The 21,899-nt window shown below is 41.6% G+C and overlaps 1 protein-coding gene across 8 annotated transcripts in view; it reads left to right on the top strand.

Annotated features, from left to right (window-relative positions):
• The window catches only part of epb41l2 (erythrocyte membrane protein band 4.1 like 2), a 165,390-nt gene that overhangs the window by 98,334 nt on the left and 45,157 nt on the right, over positions 1 to 21,899 (top strand). For all 8 annotated transcript variants that reach the window (XM_078212856.1, XM_078212859.1, XM_078212855.1 and 5 more), the window contains exons 6-9: positions 8,164 to 8,206; positions 10,117 to 10,192; positions 13,627 to 13,845; positions 14,934 to 15,021. In XM_078212856.1, the coding sequence (XP_078068982.1) occupies positions 8,164 to 8,206; positions 10,117 to 10,192; positions 13,627 to 13,845; positions 14,934 to 15,021 (426 nt within the window). The remainder of the gene's footprint in view (positions 1 to 8,163; positions 8,207 to 10,116; positions 10,193 to 13,626; positions 13,846 to 14,933; positions 15,022 to 21,899) is intronic.

Here is a 21,899-nt window from a genome sequence, read left to right as displayed (position 1 = left end):
TTTTAAAAAAATAATTATCTTGACTAGTGCATCTCTTGTGTTGCTCAATATATACCTGCTCTCCCCTCTGCTGTGGTTGGCAAATGCATCTGAAGCGGGGATGTGATTCGGGCAAAAATTCTCAAATTTATGTATCTAGTCTTAAACACAAAATGAATAATAGTGACAAAACCCTTTTCTCTTAGTTGTGGGTTGGCCAGTTGTTGCTGTATCAAGGAATAAGAATCAAACATGAGTTTTAGTTATAAACTGTCTTTTTGTATTTAAGTGACAGACTTGGATGACTTTGCTTCAGTACATGTTAACAAATCAGTTATTTTCTTGCGTCACAGCTTGGTTATAATTTTTTAAAAGTGCATTCTTAAGAAAAAGTAACTGAAATACAAACCATATAACTTGTGAAGTTTACTATTGTGTTATGTCACCATGGCTGCCAACTGCCTGGCTTGAGTTGGGTAGAAGTTTAAATCTGATTTCCCTGATAACCAGGTTCATAAAAAGTTCATCCATTCATCAGAAAGGACAGGCATGTGACGAGAGATTCGTGTGAGTTGGATTATTCTGGTGAACACTGCAAGAGATTTCTCTCTCTCTCAAAATTGCAAAGTATTTAGAGCACGGAAACAGGTCATTCAGCCCAGCAGATCCATGTTGGTATTTATGTTGTACAGGAGCGCTTTTCCACCACCTTCACCTAACCCCATCAATGTTTTTTTCATCACTTCATGTGCTCAGCAAGCTTTCCCTTAACTACTTCTGGGCCAGGGATTTTTCAACCATTTTACTTTCATTTTGCTCCCATGCTAAATTCCACAGACCCCCTCCCCGCCCTGCCCCCACTCCTATATCCTGAGATAATGCTCAATGTTGGGGCATTCAACAAGTTCTTTCATGAGTGAAAGAATCGCACAAAACTTGTGATATTAAGTTACAGTTTTGAATGAGTAACATTACCTCTAATTTGCAGCCGTTAATTCTACATATTATTTTGATGATATTAACGACACCTTCCTTAATCAGAACTAGATTTTATTTTTCCACCATCAGGTTCGAGACAAACCAACATAGGATATGACCTAATCAGACTCCAAACTCCAGTCTTATTGGCACCCATTGGCGTGAGTGGGCACAAAGTAGACAGTTTCCTTACTATCGTTACTGCTGGTTACTTATTCATTGCCCTGCCATATCTGCACTAGATATTTTTTGGATCCTTCATAAGAATGTTAATAGGAGTAGACACTATAGCTCATCAAACCTGCTCGGCCACGACTCCACTTTACTGTGTGCTGCTCAAGGAACAAGAAAATGGCAGAAGCGTTGAACAGGTATTTTGTCTGTCTTCATGTAGAAGACAAAAAGCACCCCAAGAATAGTAGAAAAAAAGGAAGTTAAAGGGAGGGAAGAATTTAATCCGATCATCATCAGTAGGGAAAGGGTACTGGGAAAAGTATTGGAACAAAAGGCTGATAAACCCCTGGATCTGTTGGCTTGCATCCTAGGGTCTTAAAAGAAGTGGCTGCAGAAATTGGTTGTCATCTTCCAAAATTCCCTAGATTTTGGAAAGATCCCAGTAGATTGGAAAATCACAAAAACAACCCCTGTATTCAGGCAAGAAGGGAGAAAGCAGGAAACTATAGGCCAGTTAGCTTAACATCTGTCACAGGGAAAATGCTAACTTCCATTATTAAAGAGGAAATTGCAGAACGTTTAGAAAATTGTAATAAGGCAGAGTTAACATGGTTTTGTGAAAGGGAATTCCTGCTTGGCTAATTGTTTAGAGTTTTTTGAGGAAGGTGGATAAAGGAAAAACTGCACATGTGGTGTACTTGGATTTCCAAGACATGCTCAATAAGGTGAAACATCAAAGGTTATAACACAAAATAAGAGCTCAAGATTTAGAAGCTAACATATTAGCATGGATAGAGGATTGGTTATCTTAACAGGAAATAGAGGGTAGGGATAAAAGGGTGAGCTTGGGGTTGGCATGCTAGTAGAGTGCCACAGCAATTAATGCTGGGGCTTCAACTAATTACAATCCAAATCATTTATTTGGATAAAGGGATTGAATGTATGGTAACTAGGTTTGCTAATGACACAAAGATAGGTTGCTCAGCAAATTGCCAAAAGGACATGGAGTATACAAAAGGTATGTTAAGTGTGCGCAAAAGTTCAGGACCATAAAAAAGTTGCGGCAAAGTAGAAGGCCATCCAGCTTAAAATGTCTGCACCAACCAATATAGAAAAAAAAACTAGCCACTCATTTTGATCTCATTTTCAAGGACCCCGTCCATAGCCCTGCAGGTGCAGCATTTCAGGTGCAGATCCAGGCACCTTTTAAATTGTAAATCAAGATATTGTGGATGCTGGAATCTGAAACAAAAACAGAAAATGCTGCAAAATCTCAGCAGGTCAAACAGCATCTGTGGAGAGAGAATAGAGTAAGAAGTTTAACAACACCAGGTTAAAGTCCAACAGGTTTATTTGGTAGCAAAAGCTTTGGCTTTTGCTACCAAATAAACCTGTTGGACTTTAACCTGGTGTTGTTAAACTTCTTACTGTGTTTACCCCAGTCCAACGCCGGCATCTCCACATCAGAGAGAATAGAGCCAGCATTTCCAGTCTGGATGACCCTTTGTTAGGGCATATTGCTGTGCTGATTGACTCTTCTTTACTCATTCAAAGCTTTGAAGAAAATGAAAAAGCAGATGTGCCAACTGTAATCACCAGAAACTAGCCAAAAATTATTGGTTAGACAGGGCGAAGGATTCAAATGATGGATGAAACTAAAGCTTCTGTTGATTATTTTTGATGGACCTTTTGAAACCATCTTGCAAAACCTCAATTATGAACCTCAGATCGGTGCTGTTCAGTTCAATTAACTGAATCCAGTCTGCTTTAGCTCTGCTGCTGAAATCTTCACGGTTAATCTCCTGAAAATTTTGATGCCTGTATCCTAACTTGCACTAAATTTTATCACTGATAATCCCTGTAGTTGCTGACCTACATGCTGGTTATGCAAGTTCTCAATTTTAAAATTTTCATACTTATTTCCAAATCTCTTTTTGTCCTTGTCCCCTCTAATCTCCACAGCCTTCTCAATGCTATAATACCCAAATCTGTCGTCCTCCAATTCTTGTGTGCTCCCTGATTTTAACTGCTTCACCATTGGCTGTGTCTTTAACTGCTCTGGAATTTCCTCCCTTATCCACTCTGCCTCAGTATTTCTCATCTTGCATTAAAACATATTTCTTTGACCATGCTTTTGGTCATTTGACCTAATATCACTGTATTTGGCATGGTGTTAAATTTTATTTGAGGGCGCTCCCTTGAAGCACTCTGTGATGCTTTACTACATTAAAGGAACTATATGAATGTAAGTTGTTGTGGCAGTGAGTATCATATGCCAATCATTCTCAATGAAGAAGTTTATCCTGAATTTGGTTTAGTAAAAATTGTGCTAATATCTGTAATTATGTAGTAGTTCTTGCAAATTTCATGGATATACCGATTGTGACCCAATAATAAATGACATTGATATAACAAAAGAAGTCTGAAAATCCTGGCATTTCTATTATTTGTGATGTTGCTTTAAGATTGAGCTGTGAAATTGCAGCCTATTTCAAAGTCATAAGAGAAGTGCATGCTGGTTATTTCTCTGTGGTGAATTTAAAAATTTGCTATCCTTTATATTGTAGGTGTTAAAAGAATTTGTTGTATAGTTCCAAAGTATTTGTCTTCCTTGCACTAATTCTTAAATCTATGGAGACTATTGTTATTCCTCTTGGTACAAATTGAGTCTTGTTTTTTTTCTGCTTCCTCCCCTGCTGTGCCTGTTGATGCTTCCATGTTCAAATGCTACAAATCTTTGACCTCCAGTCTGTGCTTTGCTGAATGCTTAATGATGTATTCTTGCCCTTGTTCAGTTATCACTGCCAACCATTTATCTGCCAGCTGTTCTTCTCAGCTGCAGCTGGATATCTTGTGAGCTGCATACCAAACACCCTTTAGTTCTGTTCATGAGACTGGTCTCTAACAACATAGCAGTGGGGCCATCATTGTTGATCTCAGGAGACAGAAATGTTGTGAATTGTTCTGCTTTGGCTGATGTGCCCACTAATTAGTATTGATGTGAGATTTTGTTAGGTATAGGGGTTAAGCAAACAGTAAAGTGTTACGTATGATGGAAATTGCTTCATCCAAATCAGCAAAGGGGCTGCTTGGAGTCAGTGGACTGGTCAGTATTTTAAACTCTGACCAGCCTGAACGAGTACGCCACTACGGTAACTGACTTCATTCATAAGTGTGTAGAAGACTATGTGCCAAAAGAGCAAATCCATGTGTTCCCCAAACGGAAACCATGGAAGAACAGGGATATCCACTGCTTGCTGAAGTCCAGGTCTGAGGTGTTCAAGTCAGGCGACGCTGACCTAGACAAGAAAGCCAGATATGATCTAAGGAGAACCATCAAAGATGCCAAAAGACAGTACCGGACCAAGTTAGAGTCCCAGGCTAGCCCCACCGACTATGGCAAGGTCTCCAAGACATAACAGATTACAAGGTGAAGGCATATAAAATCGCCAGCTCCAACACACCCCTCCCTGATGAGCTCAATGCATTCTACGTCCGTTTTGAGCAAGAGGTCAGCGAGAGCATGCTCTCCACCCTGGGAGCCCTGGATGAACCTGTCTCTGGGGTCACCATTGCAGATGTCAGAGCAGCTTTCTCGAAGGTCAAGCCACGGAAAGCAACTGGCCCGGATGGGGTACCCAGACGAGCACTCAGATCCTGCGCATATCAGCTGGCGGAGCTATTCACAGACATCTTCAATGTCTCTTTACAACAATCTGAGGTTCCTATCTGCTTCAAGTAGATCATCATCCCGGTACCTAAGAAAAACCAAGCAGCGTGCCTTAATGTCTATCGGCTGGTGGCTCTGACATCCATCATTATGAAGTGCTTCGAAAGGCTAGTCATGGCACAAATCAATTCCAGCCTCCCGGACTACCTGGATCCACTACAGTTGCTTACCACCCACCGCAATAGGTCCACAGATGGCAGTCGCCATCTCCCTGGCCCTGCACTCAACCCTGGAACACCTAGATAACAAGGACACCTATGCCAGACACCTATTTATTGACTCCAGCTCAGTCTTCAACACTATTATTCCGATAAAACCCATCTCCAAACTCCATGGCCTGGGTCTCTGCACCTCCCTCTGTGACTGGATCCTGAACTTCCTAACTCGCAGACCATGATCAGTAAGGATAGGCAACAACACCACCTAGAATCATAGAAGAATCATAGAAACCCTACAGTGCAGAAGGAGGCCATTCGGCCCATCGAGTCTGCACCAACCACAATCCCACCCAGGCCCTACCCCCACATATTGTGCCCGCTACTCCCTCTAACCTACACATCCCAGGACTCTAAGGGGCAATTTTTTAACCTGGCCAATCAACCTAACCCGCACATCTTTGGACTGTGGGAGGAAACCGGAGCACCCGGAGGAAACCCACGCAGACACGAGGAGAATGTGCAAACTCCACACAGACAGTGACCCGAGCCGGGAATCGAACCCGGGACCCTGGAGCTGTGAAGCAGCAGTGCTAACCACTGTGCTACCGTGCCGCCTCCGCAATCATCCTCAACACTGGTGCCCCACAAGGCTGTGTTCTCAGCCCCCTACTATACTCCTTATACACCAATGACTGTGAGGCCAAATTCCCCTCCAATTCGATTTTCAAGTTTGCTGACGACACCACCATCGTGGGTCAGATCTCAAACAATGACGAGACAGGAATGAGATAGAGAATGTGGTGAACTAGTGCAGCAACAATAATCCCTCAATGTCAACAAAACGACTTCAGAAAGCGTAAAGGAGAACATGCCCCTGTCTACATCAATGGGGAAAAAGTACAAAGGGTCGAGAGCTTCAAGTTTTTAGGTGTCCAGATCATCACCAACCTGTCCTGGTCCCCCCATGCCAACACTATAGTTAAGAAAGTCCACCAACTCCTCTACTTTCTCAGAAGACTAAGGAAATTTGTCAGCTACGACTCTCTCCAACATTTACAGATGCACCATAGAAAATATTCATTCTGGTTGTATCACAGCTTGGTATGGCTCCTGCTCTGCCCAAGACTGCAAGGAACTACAAAAGATCGTGAATGTAGTCCCCATCACGCAAACCAGCCTCCCATCCATTGACTCTGTCTACACTTCCCGCTACCTCGGCAAAGCAGCCAGCATAATTAAGGACCCCAGACATTCCATCTTCCACCACCTTCTGTCGGGAAAAAGATACAAAAGTCTGAGGTCACGTACCAACTGACCCAAGAACAGCTTCTTCCCGGCTGCTGTCAGACCTTTGAATGGATTTACCTTGCATCAAGTTGATTATTCTCTACACCCTAGTTATGACCGTAACAGTACATTCTGCACTCTCTCGTTTCTTTCTCTATGAACGGTATGCTTTGCCTGTATAGCGCGCAAGAAACAATACTTTTCACTTTATTAATACATGTGACAATAAATCAAATCCAAATCAGTTGGCAGATCGTGGTGGAAATATTTCTTTATTAGAAAAATGAATGCCCAACATATAAATAATGCTAACTGTTAACCTATCCCGATCTAATACACCATAAAAACCAATACAGATTGACTCTGGCCCAGCCAGAGTCTATTCCAGCCGACAATGCCCACATCCCGTGAACAAATTTTTTAAAAAAGGTTTTCACCCTATGCCGCAGAAATGGTGAAAGTCTTCACTTGGGTGGCTGGGTAGGATGAAGGATATAGGTGATGGAGTGACAATAATTCAAATGAATAGAACAGCGTTTGTATTTACATTGTTTCTCTGCAAATATTTCTGTCACTGATATTTTTGAATTTTTTTAGCTCTGCTACACGTAAGTATGCTTGGTAAATTAATTCTATCAGTGCCTTCGAATTAGCCTATTTGTTATTTAGTACAGGGAATTTTGGCTACTTAAACTTCCAATGAGACGGTGCCGCTCTGGGCACAATATTTTCCAGAAATTGAGATGTTGCTGTAGAGTTTCTGTGTGTTTACGCTCGTATGCTCTACAGTAACATGATCCAGATAACATTAGCTCAGTCAGCACAATGTTTGGGGAATTTTAAACCTCGGTTACATGCAAAACCACTTTCCTGAACTTTCTCCGCACTCCAATCAGGCTCTGCCCACAAGCGCTGTGGTCCAGGTTGAATTTTCAAGATTCTGCATTGCGATGGTTCAGAAACGTTCTTCAGACTGTATTTATTTTCTTTGGTGCAGAGGCAACTTTTTAGTTTACGTGTATCAAAAAATATTTCATTTCCTGAGGAATTGACCAGTGTGTTCCAGTTAACCTATTAAATGATTTGGTGTAGGTTGTTTAATGTAGTTTTCAATCTGGTTGCTCATAGGTGAAGGATTGGACACCCTATTCAAAATTGTATATTTTGCTTGATGAAACCCATTTACAGCCTTGCTAATAAATCTATAAACAAATACACTAAGAAATTTAATTGGAAGCAAAATAAAATACACTATTATATTATATTCTGGTTGCCGATTACACTAGTTTGCAGAAGATTTTATTTTTTGATTTATGCACATCAATTAGAACGGAAGTGTGAACTGTAACATAACTAGCGCATTACAGCTGCAATTTTCTAATTACATCTAAAGCGTGATCTTTAGCCCCTTGTGTTTGAAATTATTGCTCCTGGGACTTCAGTGAAACAATAGAAGTGTGAAATTTGAACATTGAAAAATGAACAGCAGTGTAATCGTGGATTTTAGTTCAATCCTAGCTCAAATCCTTGGAAAATATTTTAAGCTAGGGTGAAATAACAGTAAATGAAGATCAGTTACTGATGACGATAGTGATGGAACTACTGGGAAATGAAAACTGCTATGCAAAATATGGGTTGCATCATTAAAATGCTGCAAATATCCAGACATGATACCGGAATGTAACATGTAGAATACCTCCATCCAGTAAACATTATCAAAATTGATAAGCGTACGGTCCGTTTTCAAAAAAGCATGAGCTGAGGGTTTCCTAAAAACCCTACTTCAGCTCCAATTATTATGAAATGTATATTTTTTCCATTTGATTAGTTCTAATGCACAACTCTATCTCTTTTTAGAATTGGTTGGACCCTGCAAAGGAAATAAAGAAACAAATTCGAAGTAAGTGCATTGTTGTTTAAACAGTAGTATGTGTAGGTTCATCAAAGATTAACTTGGACATATATTCTATTGACCTTTTTAGTTGCGCATAATCCTAACGTAGTGAATATTTTTAGTAAGTATCATGAGAGAGAGAATCCACAGGCACTACTAGAGGTTTGAGTTAATTAAGGAAAGCCAGCAGGATTTGTATAGGCATATCGTACTTGACTGCTCTAAGTGAATTTTTTGACAGGAAAGGTTGAGGGGAAGGCAACAAATGTTGTCCATATGGATTTTAAGAAAATGTTTGACAAAGTATCGCACAAGACTGGTTAGTAAAATTGAGGCTCATGCAATAGCAGGTAAAAAATGCAGAAATGGGACCAGATTATTTTCACTTCCCGAGAACTGACACAGGCGTGACGGGCTGTCCTGTTCTTCATTCTGTGTTGCAACCATTCTGTTATTCTAATGGCTAAAAAACTGGCTTAAGGACAGAGATTCATGTGCTTAAATCTTTGAAAGAGGCAGGACATATTGAGAGTCATAAGAAAGTATATGGGATATTAAGCATCAGGGCGGTACGCTGGCACAGTGGTTAGCACTGCTGCCTCATTGCACCAGGGCCATCAGGATTCGATTTCGGCCTTGGATGCATGTTTGTGTGAAGTTTGATTGTTCTCCCTGCGCCTGCGTGGGTTTCCTCTGAGTGATCAAGTTTACTCCCACAGACCAAAGAAGTGCAGGTTAGATGGATTGGCCATGCTCAATTGCCCTTTAGTGTCCAAAATAGTGTAGGTTAGGTTGATTAGCCATGATAAAAATGGCCAAAAATGTGGGGATTGGACGGAGAGTGGGCCTGTGTAGATGCTCTTTTGGAAAGTCAATGCAGATTCAATAGGCTAAATGGCCTCCTTCTGCACTGTAGGGATTCTTTGATTCATAATCGAGATATTGAGTACAAAAGCAAGGAAGTTATGCTGAACCTTTATACAGCTCTGGTTAGGCCACAACTAGAATATTTTGTTAGTTCTGATCACCAGAATTTAGGAAGGATGTGAAGATTTGTAATAGGGTGCAGAGGAGATTTATCAAAATGATTCCAGAGCTGAGAGATTTTACCTACTGTGTTAGAAACATCGAAACATAGAAGATAGGAGCAGGAGGAAGCCATTTGGCTCTTCAAACCTGCTCTGTCATTCATTACAATCATGGCTGATCATTCAAATCAATATCCTAATCCTGCTTTTTCCCCATAACCTTTGATCCCATTCGCCCCAAGTGCTATATCCAGCCACCTCTTGAATACATTCAATGTTTTGGCATCAGCTACTTCCTGTGGTAATGAATTCCACAGGCTCACCACTCTTTGGGTGAAGAAATGTCTCCTCACCTCTGTCCTAAATAGTCTACCCTGCATCCTCAGACTGTGACCCCTGGTTCTGGACGATGACTCTGGTTAGGTTAGAGAACTGGAGTTGTTCTCCTTGGAGCAAAGGGTATTGATGGGGATATTTGATGGAGGTGCACAAGATAATAAAAGTTGTAGATTAGGGGAAGAAGGAAAAGCTGCTTCCCTTAGTCTTTGATACAAGGGCAAGGGGACACAGATTTAAGGTTTTGGACAAGAGATGCAGTGGGAATGTGAAGAACTTCTTTTTTCCCCCACAGTAAGTTGTAATTACTTGGAATTTACTCCCTACGAGGGTGGTGAAGTGGAGGTGATCAAAGATTTTAAAGGAATTTTCGTAGGCACTTGGAAATAAAATTGCAGACTAAAGTGATAGAACAGGGAAATAGGACTCACTGGATTACTGTACATAAAACTAGCAAAAAAATCAATGGATTGCATGGTGATCTCCTGTGTTGTGATGACTTTATGGTCCTGATTTGCCACATATCTTGATAGAGTTTGTATTTCATTGCAGATTGTCCTTGGCAGTTTTCCTTTAATGTAAAATTCTATCCTCCTGATCCTTCACAGTTAACTGAAGATATCACAAGGTACGAATGTTTTAAATTAGATGAACAAATTCTTGTGAAAATATTTTCAACATATAGTCTTGTAAAGTTTCAATCTATGCTTCAATTTAAAAAAGGAAACTCGTATAGTGTACAAAATAAAATGTTTGTTCTATGCATTGCGACAACATGCTTTGGAGCTTTCCTAACAGCAGTGTGGGTGTACCATTCCGCATAGAATAGCAGCAATTCAGGAAGGTGGTTCACCACCACCTTCTCAAGAGAACCGAGAGGTGGGTAATAGCTAGCAACTCCCACATGCCATGAAAGAGTTTTTTAAAAGCTGCACAAACAAACTGAAAAATAAATGCCATAGTTTGTTGAACTAAGTGTGGAAAATGTTGAAGTACACAAAAGGTCTTTAAAAAGCAAAGACAAGTTAATATTTCAGTGTAAAACTAAAACTGAAAATATGCTTTATCTGCTTGTGCTCTTTATAGATGCTGATACAGGACCTTTTTGTGTATTTTCAGCATTTTTGATTAAGTTCAGATTTGGAACTCTATTTATTTTGAGAGGATGAATAAATTGAGTTTCATGTGGAGGAGAAATGTGACTATTCTTGGGCTAACATACTGACTGGGTGTAATTTCATCTCTGTAGTTCTGTGAAGACCAATAATAATTGGGATTCGACCATGCCAAATAGACTCTTCTGAAATCTTGATGGGGAATTTTAGAAGAACTGGCCTAACTGCAATGTGTGCTGAGCTGAAGAAGCTCTTTCCTGGAGGAAAGAGTAGAGAAAGTTTAAGCTTTACAATCTTAAGAAAGGAGATGACTATGGAGAAAATAAAGGGGGCGATTCTCCCAGGTTGCTGCACTGCTTTTATAGCGGAGGCCATTTTGCAGGCTTCCTGCTGGACGTTGCCAGCTCCGTGCCAGAAATCGGCGCGGAGCTGCATAATTTATTTAAATCATCATGTCCATATGGCTGCGTCCCGCAGCCAGTGCCAATACCCAGGAGGCACCTTGGCACTGCCCACTGAGCATAGGGCAGGTCCTGATGGGGCTGAACCTTTGCGGTGCGATTGGGAAGGGGGGGAGAGGGGCGTTGCCACTCTGCATTTGGGCTGAGTGACAGAGGCAGGGAAGGCAGCAATTGGGGCTGGCCGTCAGGGTGGGAGGGGGTAGGGGTCAGCTGGGGTGGTCGGGCTGAATTGGGGTGTGGGGTGGTTGTGGCTGGTCTGGGCATGTTCAGGGTGGCCAGTGATCGGGCCATGGGGGGGTGGGAGGGCCTGTGATGTGGGGGCCACGGGGCTGGCCAGTGATTGGGAGGCCAGCAGTGCAGGGCCATTGTGCATGCGCCGATCTCTGCACTGACAGATCGGCACAGTGGCCTGCTCAGCGTTATGCTGCCAGCCTCTTCAGTGGGAATAGGCCCTGTCCACTGAATTTCAGCACGATTCACACTAGTGCACTCTGCAGTGCACAGTGTGTGGGAGATTCATGTTGAAACTCCCGCTGAAAAAAACAGTGGGACTTACTCCAGTTTTTACACATAATAGACACTTAGAATTTTTTTGGGAGAATCGTCCCCAAAATATTTAATTATTAATTGATATACCTAAGTAAATGCAGGCTCTTGCTTCAGGTAATGTTAAGAAAGTGGATCTTTGGAGCATGAATTGGTATCTATAAAAAGTAATTTCAGAATGCATAAAGGAAAAAAGATTTTAATGTCCAAATAATGTGATAAATATTTTAAATACTCTAATTTGTAATGCAGTTGGATGGATTTTAAGAGAGAGGGGTGAACTTTGGCTAAATGGATATTTTTCATCTGACTTTTCTTCGGTTCTAGAGTTTGTGTTTATGGAAAAGATTTTCCTCGGCATTAATGTTGTTGAGCCCTGTGTACTGAGAATGCAAATGTGTTTGGCAGTGCATCTACTTTCATGATGGCAGAATGTAGGCAACATGGTGGTACAGTGGTTCGCACTGCTGCGTCACAGTGCCAGGGACCTGGGTTTGATTCCAGCCTTGGTTGACTGTGTGGCGTTCACATGCTGTCCCCGTATCTGCGTGCGTTTCCTCCAAAGATATGCGGGTTAGGTTAATTGGCCATTCTAAATTGTCCCTTAGATATATAGGTTAGGGGAATTAGCAGGGTAAATATGTGGGGTTATGAGGATAGGGCTGGAGATTTGATATATTATTGTCACACGTATTGGGATACAGTGAAAATTGTTTCTTACACGCTGTACAGACAAAACTTACCAGTCATAGAGTGCATAGGGGAGAAGGAGAGGGTGCAAAATAGATATGGGTAAGTTTTAAGTTTATTTATTCATGTCACAAGTAGGCTTACATTAACACTGCAATGAAGTTACTGTGAAAATTCCCTAGTCCCACGCTCCGGTGTCTGTCCGGGTATACTGAGGGAGAATTTAGCATGGCCAATGCACCTAACCAGCATGTCTTTTGGACTGAGGGGGGAAACCGGAGCACCCGGAGGAAATCCATGCAGACACAGGGAGAATGTGCAAACTCTGAACAATGTTCCGAATCGAGCTCGGGTCCCTGGCACTGCAAGGTAGCAGTGCTAAGCACTGTGCTGCCTGTAAAATGCTGTGTTGGAAAGTCGGTGAGACTTGATGGGCCGAATGGCATCCTTCTGTACTGTAGGGATTCTACGATATGTTATGAATTAATTTCATTGAGCAAGTGCAACAGATTTAATGTGAATCTATGCTCCAGAATGAATGGCAAGGACTCAATGGGCAAAAAAAATCTTTAAGTACTTCAAGGTAGAGGCTTTCAAACTGGGATCCATAAGGCAGTCCCAAGGAGTCCACAAAATCATTAGTTTTATGTGCATGGTTGGCATGTTGTGCACTGCATGCAGTGTTCTGAGAGTTTTAATTTCTATTTTATTTGTTGATGGGCAAATTATTTATGTTGCTGTGCATTTGCAAAAAGAGCGTTGTCTTCTATTGTTTTATTGATAATCGCCCATAAACACAAGGTTGTGTCAACGATAATGCGCAATGAAATTTAATGAAATTGAATAACTAACAAAGGGGGATAATTTACTTTTTCTTTGTAACGAGTAAAATTGGGTAATTTTTTCAATGTTAAAATTTCATGTGTGAGTTTAACAAAATATTTAAGACCAGAAATTTGTGTTTGACCATTTTTGATCATTAACATAACGAAAGCATTCATAGTGGTTTAAATGTTGTTTGGCAGGTTTGAAATCCATGAAAATTGGGCTCACTTCAGAATTTTGTAATTTATTCCATTGAAGGAAAAAAGCTATTCTTAATAATGTAGCTGTGTTAGTGTAATAGTTTGGAAACCCTACTTAGATTATTCAGCAATACAAAATCAATATTGAGAATTGATTCATATAGTATGAAAGAGGATGTTCTGTTTTTCTTCCAAACTCATCACCTCTTGTACCATCTACTGCAGATACTACCTATGCCTTCAACTTCGCCAAGATATCATTTGTGGTCGATTGCCGTGCTCTTTCGTAACTCATGCCCTCCTTGGTTCTTGCACCTTGCAAGCAGAACTTGGGGACTATGATGCAGATGAACACAAAGCAGGTTATGTCTCAGAATTACAGTTTGCTCCAACTCAGACAAAGGAATTGGAAGAGAAAGTTTGTGAACTGCATAAAACACACAGGTAGAAGTTAATGTCATTTTTTCATCTCATGTACATCTGTTTGTTGAGTATTCTTAAACAATTAGATACTCGTGGAGAATCCTGAAGACAGGAACATGGAAAATGAAGATAAACTATTTGACTGAAACCTAAGACTTTTGGTCAATTATCTGAATAGTAATATACACTCAATTGCATTGTACTGAAAGATAAACTAACTGTTAAAATGCTCTCATTTTAGTTGTCAAGGTTTGTTTTAGATTTTTTGAGGAGGGAAACATGGCAGCCAGTTGACACACAGCAAGGCCCCATGAAACAACAATGAGATGAATGACCAGTTAATCAGTTTTGGTGATTTTGTTTGTGCGATACCATTTTATGGTTCCTTGGTAGATTCTGCATCCACCTGAACAGGCAGACTTTGTTTACCATCTCATTTGAAAGGTGGCCTTTCTGACAATTCCCTCAGTTCTAGAATAAAAGGTTGGCCTAGATTGAGTGCTGGACTGGAGGACAGTCTCCTGATCCGAAAGTAAGAGTGCAGCTACGAAGCCAAGTGTGCAATTTATTTGGAAGGTCCTGAATTTCCCAACAAATCAGTGATAGTTTGGCAAGTGAGTAGGGGTGCCATCATTTGTTGTTTTGTTGTGTGCTGCATTTTCACAGTTTCTGTGCTTGGATTTGTAGTACCGGCGTCCCTCGCTGATGGCTACCCTCCCTGCCAATCGCCTCCCCAATAGCCCCCCTGCGCCCCAATTGCCTGTGGGGCTTCAATGGCCTGTGATCTCACCAGCAAGACCACCACGCCTGGTCCCCGGTGAGAACCGAGGCCATTAAGGCAAGTGAGCCTGGACGATTGTGTACCAGGCTCACTAATGATATTTAAATTGACAATTGAATGTTAAAATCAGATGACCTGCATTCAATGTCAGCTCTTTTCTCTCTTTATAGATGCTGCCAGACCTGCTGCGATGTCCTAGCATTTTCTCTTTTGGTTTATAATTTGAGGACTAGTCTGAGTTTAGATTAGCCTTTTCTTAAATTGGAAGCTGACCACATAACCATGTGTCATTATATTTTTGCATTTAACTAAATTGTCTTTGTACCAGGGGTCTATCTCCAGCCCAAGCTGATGCTCAATTTCTGGAAAATGCCAAGATGCTTTCCATGTACGGTGTAGATTTGCATCATGCAAAGGTAATTGCTTCCCAATTTTTCTCTGGGTATAATGGAAGAAGTCGGAGAAGCCTTGTTAAACAACTTGGAAGTCAAGTTCAAGGTCGTTCTATGAATCGTAATTCTGATAAAAGAACACGATAATACTCTATGTTAAGCATTATTTTTAAAGAAGCATTGTTTTCATCGAAGACTCATTGAGTCATTTGCAGCACAGAAGGAGGTTGTTTGTCCATTCGAGTCCATGCCCTCTCCCTGTGGAGCATTCCAATCAGATCCACTCCCCAGCTCGATTCCTGTAGCTCTGCAAGTTTAGTTCCTTCAAGTGCCCATCCAATAACCGTCTAAAATCATTGATTGCTTTGGCTTCCTCCACCTCATGATCAGTGTTCCAGAACATTAATAATTCTGGTACTCTGCACCCTTCCAAGGAACTTTCAAGTGTGGTGACCAGAACTGGGCACAATACTCTAGCTAAGGTCTTACCCAGGTCTATAAAGATTTAGCCTAATTTTGCTGTTTTTGTGCTTAATGTTTATATTAATGGTGCAAGTTTGCTGTATGCCATCTAGGTTGGCATAGTGGTTACCTCTGCTGTCTCAGGGACCTGGGTTCAATTCTGGCTTTGGGTGACTGTGTGGAGTTTGCACATTCTCCTCGTGTTTGCGTGGGTTTCCTCAAGGTACTCTGGTTTCCTCCCACAGACCAAAAATGTGCAAGTTAGGTGGATTAACCATTCTGAATTGCCATAGTAAATGCGCGAGGTTACGGGAATAGAGCAGGAGGTGGGCTTGGATAGGATTCACTTTTGGAGAATCGGAGCAGACCTAAAGGGCCGAATGGCCTCCTGCACTGTAGGGATTCTATGGTCGCATGCCTACTATCCTTACCTCGCTGTCTGTGAGATGACCACCCCCTGAAATATATGATTCAGGAAACTTAATCCTCTCTGATGCTCTACAGTAACTCTGACTGCCCCACAAGTTTGGAAATCCTGAGCTGGAGCAGCCTGAGATGCTTGTGACACGTGTCGTCACCTTAGACGCTTCAAGTGTCCTGAAATTCCTATATGGCACAGGAATTACAAACAACAGATGTTGATGCCCATCCATGATGCGAACAAACTCCCTGGACCACATTTTTGCAGAGTTCTCCCAGGACCAGATTTCAGCATAGTTGAGCTACCTCCGTAGGCCTTACGAAAATGGCAGTTGAGACCCAGATATTAAAGTCCTGACAGATCTCAATTTTGCCAGAAGGGAGTGTGTTGTGGATATCGGAGGCAGGAAACCCAAATTCCGTCAGTTGAAATTCGTGCTAAATTGAAGCTTTAGACTGCAGTGTGGGAGTCAGGAATTTATGGTGGAGACGTAAACTTAATGACTATTGGCCGGTGGCTCTGACATCCATCATTATGAAGTGCTTCGATAAGTTAGTTATGGCACGAATCAATTCCAGCCTCCCGGACTACCTGGATCCACTACAGTTTGCCTACCGCCGCAACAGGCCCACAGCAGGTGCCATTTCCCTGGCCCTGCACTCAACCCTGGAACACCTAGATAACAAGGACACCTATGCCAGACTCCTATTTATTGACTACAGCTCAGCCTTCAACACTATTATTCCCACGAAACTCATCTCCCAACTCTGTGGCCTGGGCCTCGGCACCTCCCTCTGCGACTGGATCCTGAACTTCCTAACACTCAGACCACAATCGGTAAGGATAGGCAACAACACCACCTCCATGATCATCCTCAACACCGGTGCCCCACAAGGCTGTGTTCTCAGCCCCCTACTATATTCCTAATACACCTCTGACTGTGTGGCCAAATTCCCCTCCAATTCGATTTTCACGTTTGCTGACGACACCACTGTAGTGGATCGGATCTCAAACAATGATGAGACAGGGAATCTGGTGAACTGGTGCGGCAACAATAATCTCTCCCTCTATGTCAACAAAACTAAGGAGATTGTCATCGACTTCAGGAAGCGTAAAGGAGAACGTTCCCCTGTCTACATCAATGGGGACGAAGTAGAAAGGGTTGAGAGCTTCAAGTTTTTAGGTGTCCAGATCACCAAAAACCTGTCCTCCCCTCATGCCGACACTATAGTTAAGAAAGCCTCTACTTTCTCAGAAGACTAAGGAAATTTGGCATGTCAACTACAATTCTCACCAACTTTTACAGATACACCATCGAAAGTATTCTTTCTGGTTGTATCACAGCTTGGTATGGCTCCTGCTCTGCCCAAGACCGCAAGGAACTACAAAAGGTCATGAATGTAACCCAATCCATCACGCAAACCAGCCTCCCATCCTTTGACGCTGTCTACACTTCCCGCTGCCTCGGCAAAGCAACCAGCATTATTAAGGACCCCACGCAGCCCGGACATTCTCTCTTACACCTTTTTCCTTCGGGAAAAAGATACAAAAGTCTGAGTCACGTACCAACCGACTCAAGAACAGCTTCTTCCCTGCTGCTGTCAGACTTTTGAATGGACTTGCATTAAGTTAATTATTCTCTATACCCTAGCTATGACTGTAACACTACATTCTGCACTCTCTCGTTTCCTTCTTTATGAACGGTATGTTTTGGCTGTATAGCGCGCAAGAAACAATACTTTTCACTATATGTTTGTTTATATATATATATATATGACAATAAATCAAATCAAATAAACATTTTTGATGGGTGAATAAGGCTCATTTTGGTATCATGGTCTAAAGTTATTTCACTCCCCATTTTATTAAAGCTAGGCCGTAGCTATGGCTTAGAGTGAAAAAACGGACGTCCTGCTAGTGTGCATTGATTAACATGCCATTTGGTGTAGCTTAGAAAAAACATTAGCTACATGTATTGGGACACACTGAAAAATATTGTTTCTTGTGTGCTATACAGACAAAACATACCTTTCATAGAGCACATACAATCTTCCAGACTCTTGATTCCAGCTACAGAAAAGTGTCTCGTCCCCTAACTATGCTAACGCCAGCTATGACTAGTTTGTATTGATAGCCTCTAGTTTTGCTTTTCCTCACAAATGGAAAGACACACTGTCTTCTCTTTCAAACCCTTTGATAACTTTAAAGATCTCTTAGCCACGATCTTCTCCATTCTAGTGTCAGCCCTGGCTCAGTATGGATCAAAAAAGCTAGTTTACCACTGAAGAGGGATGATGTGGTTGAAGGGTCAAAAACAAACACTTATTTGATTCGAACTAAGGAACAATAAAGGAACTTGCACTACTTCAATTACCTTAATTATAAACTGGGACAGTAACAGTGAGATGAGTGACTGCCCTTGACATCAAGGTAGGATTTGGCTGAAAGTGATAATGTGGCATCAAGGAGCCTTAGTAATATTGAAGTCAATGGAAATCAGGTAAAATTCTCCTCTGCTTGGAGTCATACCTTGCATAAAGATACTTGTAATTGTTTGCGGTCAATCATATCAGCCCCAGGACATTGGTGCAGGAATTCCTTAGAACTGTGTCCTTAACCCAACCATCTTCAACTACTGTATCAATGACCTTCCCTTAAGGTCAGAAGTAGGCTGTTTTTCTGCTTATTGCAGTGTTCAGTTCTATTTGCAACTCCTCAGCTACTGTGAACACATTGGAGAAAGTGCAGAAGTTGTTTACGAGCAAGGTTCCAGGGAGGAGAAACTTCAGTTATGAGGATAGATTGGCGAAGTTGGGACTGTTCTCCTTGGAGAGAAGACTAAGAGGAGATTTGATAGACATGCTCAAAATAATGAGGAGGCTGGACAGAGTGCTAAGTGCAGCAACACTGGAGAAGCTCAAGTCCAGTCCAGAATAGGCACCCTATCTGCCATCTTAAGCATTCACTCCCTCCACTACCGACACACAAGATGCACTGCAGCAACTTATAAAGGCTTCTTTGGTATAAATTTCCAAATTGGTGACCCCTATTGCTAACAGGAACAAAGGCATCAGGTGCATGGGAATACCATCACAGGCAAGTTCCCCTCCAAGTTGTACACCATCCTAACTTGGAAATATATCTCTCTTCCTTCACAGTCACTGGGTTAAAATCCATGAAATGCTTCTCTAACAGCAGCATGGATATACCTACATCCAAGTGAACTGAAGTGGTTCAAAAAAACAGCTCACCACCACCTTCTGAAGAGCAATGTCGTCCATGAAGAATAAAAATAAAGTATATAAGGCAAAGAGGGGAGAAGATCCTAAAATATTTTTGTGTATTTTCTCAATCAATCTGCTTCCAACCCAGCAAAGAAGGGCGTAGTGCTGGACCTAGATCTATTGAATGAAATGCGGCATTATTCAGTGGGTTAACATTTGGAGAACAGTGATCATAGAAGAGAAGGTGCTACAAATTTTAATGGCACTTAGAATGGGAAAGTCACCTGTTCTAAATGGTTATTGTGGAAAGTAAGGGTGAGATTGTGAAGACTCTGTCCACAATCTTCCCACCCACCCATCCACCCACTCCCCCCTTGGATATGGGAATGGTACCTAAAGCCTGTAGGATTGCAAATGTTACATCCCTGTTTATCTGTTTATAAAATAAAGAGAAGCGAGGGATAAACTTGGTAACTCCAGGCCAATTAGCCAAATATCAGTGGTGTGAAATGAGACAACAGTCCTGGACAAACATTTGGAGGGTGGGCTGCCTGCAAGTCTTCATGATTTATTGAAGACAAATTGTGTTTGGCAAACTTGATCTAGCTTTTCAATTAATGGAGAAGATTGATACTGTGTCTATGCGTATGTGGAGTTTCAAAAACTGTTCAACGTACTGCATATAATAATCCTGTTGGAAACATTTAAGTCCAAGCATGGATCCAAAATTGAAAATGTGCTTTTGGTTTTTAAAAAAACATATTTTTGTGTTGTGATGGTCCCTGAAAGAACTAGGTTTCTTTCAGAAATGATTTCTAGTGAAACACCTTGCTTGCTTGAACTGATCATGTGATCAAGTTGCTTGAGAAATCAACAATAGAAAAAGAGTCAACACTAAATTTATTATAAGGGAGAGCAGATTGTGGGTGTGACTCTGGTCTGAAGCAAAGACTTAGTTTAGAACAAGCTTGCTACAGGACTCTTTCACAAAGGATTCAGTTTAAATTCTGTGTGCTAGTTAAAAGAACTCAGAACTTTTGTTAACTAGGATTCTGCTAGCAGTGAGTTGAATTTCTGGAGATAGCGAAGTGGAGGAGGGAAAGAGTTTTAGATGCAAGACTTGAGAGTTAAATAATATTAGAACCAGGAGAGTTCAGACTTGAGGTGATTATGCTTAAGATGCTAGCAATGCCTGTGTTGAACAGTAGGTCTACGAGTGTTGGAATAGAAACATAGAAAATAGGAGCAGGATTAGGCCATTCAGCCGTTCGAGCCTGTTCCACCATTCATTATGCTCATGGATGATCATCCAACTCAGTAACTTGTCCCCGCCTTCCCCCCGCATATCCTTTGATCCCCTTCACCCCAAGAGCTATATCTAATACCTTCTTAGAAACATACAATGTTTTGGCCTCAACTACTTTCTGTGGTAGTCGGTTCCACAGACTTATCACTCTTCAGGTGAAGAAATTTAACCTCATCTCAGTCCTAAAAGGTTTACCTCATATGTTTAGACTCTGACCCCTGGTTCTGGACATTCTTCAGGAACATCCTTCCTGCATCTCCTGTCTAATCCTGTTAGAATTTTATAGGTTTCTATGAGATTTCCCCCCCCCTCATTTCGCTGAACTCGAGCAAATATAAACCTAACCAACTCAATCTTTCCTCATATATCAGTCCCGCCGTCCCAGGAATCAGTCTGGTAAACCTTCGCTGCACACCCTCAATAGCAAGAACATTCTTCCTCAGAGAAGGAGACTAAAACTGCACACAATAGTCTAGATGTGGCCTCACCAAGACCCTATATAATTGCATCAAAACACCCCCGCACCTGCACTCAAATTCTCTCACTATGAAGACCAATATGTCATTTGCTTTCTTTTTTGCCTTCCGTACGTGCATGCTTAACTTCAGCGACTGGTGTGCGAGGACACCTGTATCTCATTGCACATTCCCCTCTCTCAATTTATAGCCATGGAAATAATCTGCCTTCCTGTTTTTGCTACCAAAGTAGACCTCACATTTATCCATATCATATTATCCATATCCAAATCAGACTGATCACATGGTTGGAGGTGATTTGAAGGAACAAGAAATCTCAGCCTTAATACGGCTCTTTGATTTATACGGCTAGTCAAGTTCAGTTTCTGGTCAGTGGTAACGCCAGGATGTTGATGGTAATGTCAAGAAATGATGGTTAGATTCTTTTTGCCTGGCACTTGTGTGACGTGAATGTTACGTGCCACTTGTCAGCCCTAAACCTGGATATTGTCCATAAACATTCGTCAGCTCAAGGCTTTGGACATGGACTGCTTCAGTATCTGAAGAGTCATCAATGGTGCTGATTATTCCTCACTTCTGATCTTATGATGGAAGGAAGGTCTTTGATGAAGCAGCTGAAGATGGTTGAGCTTAGGACCCTACACTGAGGAACACCTGCAATGATGTTCTGGGGCTGAGATGATTAACTACCAACAACCACAACCATCTTTCTTTATGCCAGGTCTGACTCCAACCAGCAGAGCTTTTTCCCCCTGATTCCCATTGACTCTAGTTTTGCTAGGGCTCCTTGATTCCACACTCAGTCAAATGCTGCCTGTTAGGGGCTGTTACGATGGTTTTCTTGTTAGATTTAAAAACTGTCATTTCCCCCCAAGTAGCCAAACAAAGTAACTGAGTGGTTTCAAGATGATTTTATTAAACTATAGCTAGCTATAGGACCCTGAATGTCCATTCAGTGTGAAGATTTCAGAAATACATTGGCAATTCAAGTCTCAACTTAAAATACAAGTAAT

Source organism: Mustelus asterias, chromosome 5 (assembly GCF_964213995.1).
Source record: "Mustelus asterias chromosome 5, sMusAst1.hap1.1, whole genome shotgun sequence".
In the NCBI taxonomy this organism is placed as follows: Eukaryota; Metazoa; Chordata; class Chondrichthyes; order Carcharhiniformes; family Triakidae; genus Mustelus; species Mustelus asterias.
The sequence above is the reverse complement of the archived record's forward strand: the minus strand, read 5'-3'. Positions and strand labels throughout refer to the sequence as shown.